The 10,992-nt window shown below is 39.7% G+C and overlaps 2 protein-coding genes across 2 annotated transcripts; both read right to left on the reverse strand.

The window, feature by feature from the left end:
- Positions 1-1,333: 1,333 nt before the first annotated feature.
- Positions 1,334-6,424, reverse strand: f2rl1.2 (coagulation factor II (thrombin) receptor-like 1, tandem duplicate 2). Its single transcript, XM_040007274.1, has 2 exons — positions 6,248-6,424; positions 1,334-5,748 (listed from the first exon to the last, which is right to left on the reverse strand). Exons 1-2 carry the CDS (start codon positions 6,306-6,308, stop codon positions 4,658-4,660), a joined length of 1,152 nt encoding a protein of 383 aa, XP_039863208.1. The 5' UTR covers positions 6,309-6,424; the 3' UTR covers positions 1,334-4,657.
- Positions 6,425-6,785: 361 nt separating this feature from the next.
- LOC120718667 (proteinase-activated receptor 2-like) lies at positions 6,786-10,986 on the reverse strand. The gene is made up of 2 exons (XM_040007275.1): positions 9,717-10,986; positions 6,786-9,356 (listed from the first exon to the last, which is right to left on the reverse strand). The coding sequence occupies exons 1-2, from the start codon at positions 9,790-9,792 to the stop codon at positions 8,299-8,301; spliced, it is 1,134 nt and encodes a 377-aa protein (XP_039863209.1). The 5' UTR covers positions 9,793-10,986; the 3' UTR covers positions 6,786-8,298.
- Between the last annotated feature and the right edge of the window lie 6 nt (positions 10,987-10,992).

The raw sequence follows: 10,992 nt of genomic DNA on the forward strand, positions 1-10,992 counted from the left end.
AAGTCGACCCTGCTGGTAAACAGAACCTGTTACTGAAAGCAACCACACAGACACCAGTGTACATTTTACTTGCGAGGGGAGCGTTGGAGAGCAGTGAGTGCGACTCGCCTGTCCAAGCAACTCCAATTCCTCTGCGTCCGCCTCACTCTTATTGACAACAGAGGTTACACATATTTCAGCTAACCACGTGACAGTTTTAAGCAGGCATATCTGTACAACATCAGTGTCTGTATTCTGTGTGTTTCCAGCTATACCATACGTAGACATACGACCTTTCAATGAATTTAAACTGTGTGTATGAGGTATGCAGAAAAGCAGAAGTAAGCATCTTGCTAAAGTATAAAAACAGTGACCCTTCTGTGTTTGTGCTTTAGTGTGTCCTTTGTCCTGTGTCACAGCATCTGTAAGTTCTTTGACTTTTTGTTTTAAACTCGATTAAAGGTCAGTTTAACTTCACCAGTTTGGACATTTCAAAATGCAAAATCTTCATGCATTTTGAACATTTTGTACATTGAAAGACCTTGTTCAATAGCACACTGTTTTGTAACATCCAACACTCCTGTACTTTATTAAAACCAGGTTCTGGTGGTTAATTCTTGCCTCTTTTTGGTTAAACTATCTTCCTTTCCTTTCTTTTTTTCTCTTTTTTTTGTGGCTTACCAATATTATGCAAACTCTATTTCTAATTCTAAGGTGTGAAACCCATGACACACCAACAAATGGTTTACTCTGGGCAGACGTGTAAAACCTGCCATAAAAATGTAAGTCGCCCCTTTACTGATGAATAGCAAATTGAGTCGGGGCCTAAGAAAGAGCCCTGGGGAACACTAGGGACGACTGGGGAAGCTTGTGATGTGAGATGTTTTAACTGTACATACCTGATTACAATCTGAGATTACAATTTACAACATGACATGGAAAGTGCCTTATTTAAAAGAATATCATGAGAGACAATATCAAAGGCAGAGCTCAGATCAAGGAGCATATGGTTAACAGCCCAGTGTCAGCTGCCAACAGAAGATCATTTGTGATTTTGACCATGCCTACCCCTGCTCTATGAAGTGGCTGAAAACCAGATTATTTATTTATAATTTTATTTATCAAATAATTCAAAAAGATGATTGCTAATAAGTTGAAGTTAGATCTAAACAACAAGAGTTATTTCCCAAAGGTAAATTAGCATATGGACAATAATTATTTCAAAGGGTCTGTATGGGGTTTCCTAAGAGTTGGCATTATCATTGCTTTAAGCAGTGCAGGAAAAAGCCAGATATTAGGGAAGAGTGAATAATATCAGCTAAAGACAGAGAGAAGATAAACAGGATTTAGCCACTTGAGTGAGAAACAGGTCTTTATTAAGATTTCTAAATAAATCCAGATATTTCCCCAACAGTCAGGAGGAAAGAGTCCTAGTATTCCCTTGAGCAGACCTGATGAGTGTTGTATAACATTCAAATTAAGGTGTAGACAGGGCATCCTTATTGTGGTGCATGTGTTCCTGATACATGAACCAGGGAACATAGTGGATGAAAGAGAGTCTGACAGTTCTGTGAATTTTCAAAGGAGTGAAGTCCATAATTGTATTAAGACACCAGTTTATCAGGAGTACATAAATTATCTCTTCGAGGCAGACTGTCAGTTACATGGGAGAAAGTAGTTATGTCAATGTTCTTAATGCTTCAATATGAGAGAGTGAAAAGAGTTTGACTTAAATATACAGTTCTTAGGAGTAACACCAGAAACACAAAAGGGATCAAGAATATGGCCATTAGAGTGAGTTAGGAAATTACTGAATTCTGATTAACGAAAATGATCAAGACATGAGAAAGAATATTGCCTCTGTAAGAGTATCCGTGACATTTTCCACACATACCGTATAAGAACACATAAAGAAAGCAAGGTGCAAAAAGGCAATACTTTTTCCTGTGTGATTTCTCATTCTTACACATAACTTAATTCACAAACATCTGTGATTTTATTTCTTTATATGGGTGGAACACGTGGGTTGGTACTGACATCTGGTGAGAATTTTATGTCAATAGCAACTTTAGAAATATATTTATTTAGAAAATTGATGACATGTTCATTACTTATTTTACCCTCTGAATATTATTAACCCCCCAAAAAATAGCAGTGTGGGGTAAATAAAGATGTTTATATTAATAAAGGCATGGTTTGGTGACCATTAGAATAGTTTCGGAGAAACTGAGACCCTCACTAACCTTTGATGTACACTATAAGCAGGCCTGTAATATGAAAGAAACTGCTCAGGTCAAAAAAGTTTTAGGCACCTAAGAGTCTAAGGTGGCACCATTTCAGCGTGAGAAATTTATTTTCACCATTTTACATTTTGCATGTGAAACAAAGCTTGCTTTGTCTGCGGTTCAGCATGTCATAACCACAGTGCCACTGGTTTTATTTGGTCTCACACACTGCTACTTCACTGCTAGTTAAATGTAGCAGTAGTTATTGCCATTATTCCAGCATAGGCAGATCATTCAAAAAAAAAAAAGTCTTACGCACACATAGGTTAAAGTGAAATTTCCACCATGCTCACTGTCTGCATTCTTTGTTTACTTTAATAACATAAAACCAGACTTCTGCTAAGTGGAAGTCTTTTGGCTTGAACCACAGGCTGCATTTCCTCTTTTCTAGTTGGCCCAGCTGGAAACCGTGAGGTCTTTCGGTAAATAAAATGAGTTGCAGAATGAACAGCAACCAATAGCAGTCTTTTACATATACAAATTTACATGGAAGTCTGGCTCATTGGAAGCAACATATTCAAAAAAATAAGTGGCGATCAAGACATTTGCAGAGTATTGTACATCTTGCATATTGTCTGATATCCACCACTGTAAAGGTCAACAATGGAACACATTGTACTGTAATCATATTAAACAGAAGTACAGAATCACTGCAGCCATTTGCGTTGAGACTGAACCTGTGCACTGACTATTTGGAGAGCTAAATGTGATGTGGAACAAACCATCATAATTGGAGCCTTTCTAGCCTTTTCTACATGAATTCTGTTTCAGAAAATGTGAGTCCTTTCATAAGTTCCTAACTTTAAAGACTCACAACCAAGTCCTACCTTCATGAAACCAGTAATATAAAATATAAAAGAGCTTAAACTCATCATTTATAGAAGCTGAAGCCATATCCATAAAACCCATCTTTGAGTCCTATTTTTTTAGCAGTTTTCTGTACCAGTCACGCTACGCTTTGTTAAAAATAATTTTGCTCAGAGGAAATCCAACAAGTGGTTCCTGAATAAACGTGAACTGTGTCTGTGCCTGTGCCTGTCTGTGGAGCTACGTGAATGCAACCAGGGCAGGGTGTGTCCTGTCCCTGCCCCCAACATGTGCAAAGAACGCATTTTACACAGAGCGCTGACAAAAGGTAAGGTGACACTCCATAACAATCATTTACCTCAGAGCGCTCCCACAACCAGTCGTTAAATGGGAAGCAGCATTCTTGGCCTGTTTGTGTGTGTACGTGTACCTGGGGGGGGATGGTGGCGGGTAAATGGGTGGGGTCAGTGTTTGAACCACGGCAGTTTACCTACTCCTTATCTACAGAGAAAAGACTGCAGTAGATTTTCCCTTTATACATTTGTTGACCATATTGTCTTTTAGACGCTGGCAATGTCGACTGAAAAAAAGTGTAACAATACTGGCCTCTAAGAGGACTGCACGCCATTAATTTTTTTTTATAAAATACAAAACACTAACTGGGTTAAACCAAATGAATAAAGATGACGTGAAACTAGCTATTTATGTTTCAGAGGTGAAACTAGTCTGCCACTAAAACCACTCGGTAGAAAATGCAATTATATGTAGGTCGTCCTCACTGATCTGTTAATCATTCCTCAACACTCTCCACTCTAAGCTCATTTACCGAACAGGAGTGAACATTAAAAGTCCAAGCTTAAAACGCTGGCCTTTACACTGTGTGAAGTTGCACCGAGTTTCTACACAACAACATTCCAGGAATTACTGCCCGAGACTCATCAATGACACTGCGTCTCATCCAGCTGCAGGACGAAAATGAGAATAGTGACTCACGGGTCACAGGAACGTTATCAGTTACGTAATAGCACAAAAGAAGTTTCACAGATACTAAATCCTGTTGTTTTACCATTTATTTAAGAAACTTAGTAACAATGTCAACTGTTCTCCCTTCATTTTTTTTGTTTTAAATAAGCAAAAGCGTGATAAAAGGGCTTTAAAATGACAAAAATAAAACTTGCTGGATGTATGAATTGTGTGTGTATATAAAAAAAAAAAAGCTAATTTATCTCATAAAAATCAATATATTCACAAGCTCTCTGAACAGGTTAATGTGTCTATAGTATAAATGTCATTCATATTAAATTACATTTCTATTGATATTCAAAGATAATCAGTCAAAACCACAGGAAGAAGCACATTAGTCCATTCAAAGCTCTGCATGTCAGTATGAAGCAGGTGTGGACCCGTAACACAGGCACTCATATACATTTCACATTTTAATGCCAAGCGGCTCAAATTATAAATAAAAGTTCATCTTTGGTTACCAGAGTCCATCTGGTATGTGTTTTTTTTTTTTTTGTTTACAGTGTTTACACTGTAAAAGCACAACCAGGCCTGGAATCAGAGTCTCTCCTCTCCTTTTCTCACTAACAGGTGCTGCTCTGCGTGGTCCCAACATCTGACACGTATGCTTTGCTCTTCTTGGAATATTTCATGGAACTGAAGGAAACTCTCATTTGCTCCACAGCCCTGCTGCTCCTACACAGCAGAGTGTTCTTCACATGGTTTCTGAAATCCTCAGACACAAAGTAGTAGATGAATGGGTCCAGGCAGCTGTTGAGACTTGCCAAGCACAAAGTAGAGATGTAGACGTTGTAACCATGATTTCCTATACTGTTCTTTTGTAAACCGTAATGCACCAGCAGCATGATGTTACTGGGAATAAAGCACACAAGGAAGGTCACCAGGACGATTCCGATCAACACCACAACTTTGTGTCGGTTCTTTGATGCTGTACTTTCCTCCATGCTTGTCCCCAGAGCCTTCAGCAACATAGCATAGGCTACAATGATCACTATGCAAGGGATTAGGAACACAACTGTTCCCATCATGATAAAGTAGATGAATGGCAACCTGATAGACTCGAATGGATTTTCTAGGCCCTTTATGACAGTCACATCATGACATGTGGTTACGTTGGGGTCTTTTAGCTTGGCCGTGTGGTCATACAGGTACAGAGGAGTGGTGGTGACCCAGATAAAAGCCCAGATAGCTACAGAGACACCAATGGCAATTTTATTATTCTTCCTCTGCTGAGAGAGCGGGTGAGCCACAACCCAGTACCTCTGCACGCTCAGGCAGGTGATGAACAGAATAGAGCAATACATGTTCCCATAGAAGAAGCTCACTAGGACTTTGCAGAGAGGCTCTCCATAGATCCAGTTGTTGCCGTTTATGTGGTAGTGTATTTTTAATGGAATCCAAATGACAAAGAGCAGGTCAGCCAGAGCCAGGTTGGCCATGTATATTGATGAAGGGTGCTTCTTTTTGGTCCTGAAGAGAAAGACCCAGATTGCCATGCCATTGGCCGGAAGTCCAACTGCAAATATGATGATGTAGACGATCGGGAAGAAGACTGTGGTGAGGCTACTCTTAAGCGTAGCTGATACTTCCTCATCCACAACAACTTGGTTTGAATTTTCAGGGTCCTTTTGTCCGATGAACGTCCGGCCTCTCTCTAAAACACATATACAAACGGAAATAAATATTACAGTTTAAATTACTGATTAACCAGCAGACAGAACACCAATGACAGCTTATCATTTAAGTTGTTATTACAGACCCCCCGCCCCAAACTAAATTTGGGTTTAGTTCTGTTGGCTGAGCCAAACAAGTTATTTGAGGCATCACAATGGCCTCAGACAGGAGTCGTTTCATTAGGTACAGAGACCTTTTGGTCTAAAGCATACATGATAATGATAAGGATCTGTTAAAACCGTAAAAACGATCCTGTGTCAAGTATCTTCTTAAGTTTTGAAAAGTAAGCCTTTATTTCCCGAAAGTTTTACTCTTTTGTGAAGTTACTACAATCCCAGTTTAAAAAGAGCTCGGTTAAAATATTTGCTCTTTAGACACCCGGCTTTAGACCGTGACAACAACAACAAAACAAAACATGAGCCGAGCTCGGTATAACAGCACCCTGGCATTTCGAGACAGCGCAGGGATTTTGAACTTACGTGATGAGACGGAGCCGCAGCAGAAAATAACCAACAGCCACAGTAACCGTGTTGAACCCATGTTTCTATCGCTGAGACTCTCTCGGTGCAAATTCTCCTTTTCTCGACCTCTTAACAGCCAGCTGAGTCTTAAATGTCCGACGACTTCTCCAACATTGAAGGACACACCCCGAGAGTACCTGTTCCTACGCTTGCGTCATGTCCAAACCCGCCCGGTCCGCCCTCAGGTGCATTTCCTGTTACGGGTTTCTGTGGAGCTCCGTTGATTCAGTGAGAACAAAACACGCAGTAAATAAACATGCCATATAAGTTACAGGCACCTTTACCACACATTATAAAGAATTATTTTATTATCATTTTTAAAATTCCGTTGTCAGTGGTAAATGAAGGGTGGCTGAATTTTATTGATACTGAAGTAGAAACTTATTTCAAATCTGACATTAGTTTTTTGAGTGTTTATCGTTTAGGAAAAAAGAGAAAACATGGCCAGCAAACAGGCCTAAAGTCAAACACGTTAAGTTGACGAATGTTCTGTTGATTGATGCTTTAACTAGTCATTTGGTTTTATTTTCAGAGTTACAGAAACTACAGACCACCGCACAGCAGGCAGGAAATATCAACACTGTAAATATATAAATGAACTGTAGGGAAAAGGTGGGTCTTAAGTATGTTTTTGTGTGGCTGAAATTATGATTTTGTGAATACACACTGTTTGTTTTTTGATATCATGCCATCTCTCTTCCTCTTGGTATCTAGCCATGTAAATAATTAGTTAAATTATATGAAAATAAGCGCAAAAGGGGCAAAACATGTAACTGTGTAAGCGATATGATCTGTCTCTCCTGTGTAGGTGTGCCGAGGTGTGCTGTGGTACATTCTGTACAATCCGAGCTTGTAGAAAGAAAGAAAAAAAATTGTATGAACTCATAGTTCCCTTTGTGAGGGAACTTTTGAGCTACTTCAGGAAACCCAACTCTGCTCAAAGGCAAAAATTATAACTGCATATTTAAATGCAGGAATTCTCACTGTACTGTAGTAAGTGATCATTATTTGGCAGGTCATGAAAACAAGAAGACCCAAAATGAAGCTCTTTAGTCCTCCAATGAGATATTCAAAATACATGATTTGTGTATCTCTCTCTCTCTCTCTCTCAGATATCTATCTATCTATCTATCTATCTATGTGTATGTTAACCCACCAAAAAGAACAGCGGCGGAAATTTCTGGAACACAAAGCTGACTGCGTTTTGAAAATAAGGAACATCTAGCTTGACATTTCTAACTGTTTACCTGATGATACAGTCAGAGGAAATGTTGATGACCAAACAAAGTGAGTAACAGAAACACTTTTAATGCCACATGCAATGGCATTTATGCAACTGCATACTTGTTTCACAAACTGTCAGAAGCATAATGGAAAACTGATAAAAGCAATATCATTTAATATTATATTACATTTTCCAGTTTTATAAAACATTATTTTTACTTATTAAATTAATGGCACTGAAATCAGAGAACTTCAATTAATTTAAAGAATTGTGCACAAATGTAACCAGTTCGGTTAGCAATAGTGAGCTGATGGATAACACCTAACAAGTATGCAGTGAGAAAGCACAATTAATTGAGGTGATACTTTTATTGAGAACCTTTTAAATATAGTAAAAAGATTTACCAAAAAACAAACAAAAACTGACTTCATCTTCTTTGATATACGCTAAATGTTATGTAAGCAAGGCAGCAAAGCACTCTAGCACAAGCTGTCAGAGTTGCTCTCAATAAAAATTATGGCACAATTTTGGACACGTTTGTAATGTCTAAAGCAATTGATCACATCCTGGATAAATTAAATTAAAGCAGCTTTAAGAAATGTTACACATTAAACAAGAAAAAAAACAAAAAAAACAAATGAAAGCAAAGATTTTACAAAACTTTAAAAATCAGTAACATTAAAAGTCAAACTGACTTGTTCACCTGTAACAAACCAGGAAGTCCTTTTGACATTTCAGTAAAATGATAAAAACAAGTCTTAAAAAAATAATAATCAAGAATTCACTAACAATCCGTGCTCCGTGTGTTCCCTGACCCTGACGTATACGAGTTGCTTTTTTTGGAGAACTTCAAAGCGCTGAAGGAGACCCTCATCCTCTGTGCTGTCCGCTCACTTCGGCACAGGAATGTGTTCTTCACGTGCTCCCTGAAGTCTTCGGAGATGAAATAGTAAACAAAAGGGTCAAAACAGCTGTTGAGACTGGCCAAGCACAGGGTCGTGATGTAAAACCCATACAAGTTGTTGTCCGCCCCTTTAAGCAGGAGGATGTAATGCACCATCAGCATAATGTTACTCGGGGTGAAGCACAATAAAAACATAACAAGGACAGTGACGATCAAGACCACAGCCTTTTTGCGTCTCTTGGCAATGGCAGGATCCTTCATGCTGTTCCTGAGAGCCTTCAGCATGAGAACATAAGATACGATGCACACAATAGTGGGAACGACAAATCCCAGCATTCCCATTGTCAGAAAGTAGCCTGCTGCAATCTTCTTCTGAGAGGGCTTGGTGACATCATGGCAGGTCAGGATTTCGAGTCTTGCTATCTTAACTTCTTGATTATACAGATAGAGAGGGATGCTGATGAGCCAGACCACCACCCAGATAGTGACGGAGACAGAAACAGCTACACGGTTTCTCTTCTGTTGCTGAGACAGCGGGTGAGCCACGGCCCAATAACGCTGAACACTTATACATGCAATAAAGGCAACTGAGCAGTACATGTTGCCGTAGAAAAATGCTACCAGCACTTTGCATAATCCTTCTCCGTAGATCCAGTTGTTGCCATTGAAGTGGTAAGCGATTTTTAAGGGGAGCCAGATGACAAAGAGCAGGTCAGCCAGAGCCAGGTTGGCCATGTAGATCGAAGATGGGTGCTTTTTCTTGGTCCTGAAGAGGAAGACCCAGATTGCCAAGGCATTGGTGGGGAGACCCACCAAAAACACAATTATGTAAATGATTGGGAGAAAGACGGTTGTAAGGCGACCGCTCAGGACGTTTTCGTCATTTGGATTGATCCACAGGCTTCCATTTTTCTCTGTACCTGTGAAGCCTCTGGTTTCTGTGAAGTCACAATATGAAAATATATGAAAAGCAGAAGAATAACAGGTTTACGGTGTGTATAGGAACAAATGTCACACCCAGTTCCTTAAGCTTAGGGCACTTTGACCCGTTTGTGTTAGTATGTTTATGAGTCACCTGTATGCATTACAACATCCATTAAACTGGAGCTGTTTCTGACCAATCACACTGATGCAAACAAATGAATGTATCCGAGACTAAAACATCAAGCACTGACATAAGACTTCAGCACTTTAAAAAAAGATCAAATTAATAAATCAAAACATCCAATTATTTTCAAAATGAACAGTTTGCCAGTCACTACGGCAATAATGACTGAATCAACAGGTTGAAATATTACCTGGGTGCATCGTCAGGCAAGTTTGTGTAAAACACAAAATCAGGAACAGGTGAATCGATCCTGTAGTCCACGACATGACTGCAAAACTTAGTTTAAAACACAATATTATAGCGAACGCGGTCTATCGGCAGCGACCTTAAACCATGTTTTAACCGCTAGTGCCGGCGAACTAGCTGACAGAGCCCACAGTCAGCTAATTTACATACCAGCGTGATGTCAGGTGACCTTACAAGCGACCTTGCGTAAGACTCAGGCCAGCCCTGTCTGGGCTTGAATTGCGCTTCTAGCCGAAGCTTTATGGCAGTGCTTTTCCAGCTTTGCTGATCAATGTTCAGGGGTATGGCGTGTTATTATTTATTTAAAAATAAATCCGCGGAGAATTTCACGATTTTTGTATGATACTAAAAGCACTGAAAGTTACACTGAAGATTTTACGGACCTAGACAATAGTCAGCGAAAGACAAACACTACCATAAAACCTAGAATGGAACCACAAGAAAATTTAACCGGCGGGTGCGGCTTATGCATCCTCTGCCGCCCCAGACTGTGATGTGAAACGCAGTCTCAGTACATGTTGTTGAAGGATGTCTGAATTCCTAAAATGCATCAGAAGGACAGCCAAGATGGATTTGGATTTAATTGCAACTTGACAATGCAGTGTTTGTGGAGAGTGTTACTTAACTGTAATGTAGCGCTACCTGCTGGAGAGAAAGGCACATGGACATTGCTGCTTACAGATTTAAAAAAATATCTCCAATGTGTAGATGTTTATTCTACAAGGTTTTGCATGTATTTCAATACAAATAAAAAATGAGTATCCCAGATATTCTGCCTAATAAAAAGGAAAAAAAATAGAAGACACGTTTTTTTAATCAGATTATCTCAGTTGTGCAAAGATGAACAGCCCAATATGCACAAAACGACCTCCAGCAGGACACTGGTCTGAATGTATCTGACCAAACAATCAGAAAGGTCTCAGGCCTGAGCTCCTGATGTCCTCTAGTGGGCACTGTGCTCACTGCCTGGTGCCATGGAGCCAGATTGGCATTTGCCATAGAATACCAGAAATACCAGGGCGACCGCTTGCACCTTGTGCTTTTCACAGATGAGAGCAGGTTCCTATGGAGTAGTTATGTTGCCTGTCAGCATGACAGATTTGGAAATGGGTCAGTGATGTTCTGTGGAGGCATATCCATGGAGGGATTCACAGTGCAGGGTTCTTGTGGTGCAAGACAATGTGAGAATATACAGGCAGTTCCTGCAGAATGAAAGAATT

The sequence above is a fragment of the Simochromis diagramma genome, unplaced genomic scaffold (genome assembly GCF_900408965.1).
Source record: "Simochromis diagramma unplaced genomic scaffold, fSimDia1.1 OVJJ01000682.1, whole genome shotgun sequence".
Lineage (NCBI taxonomy): Eukaryota > Metazoa > Chordata > Actinopteri > Cichliformes > Cichlidae > Simochromis > Simochromis diagramma.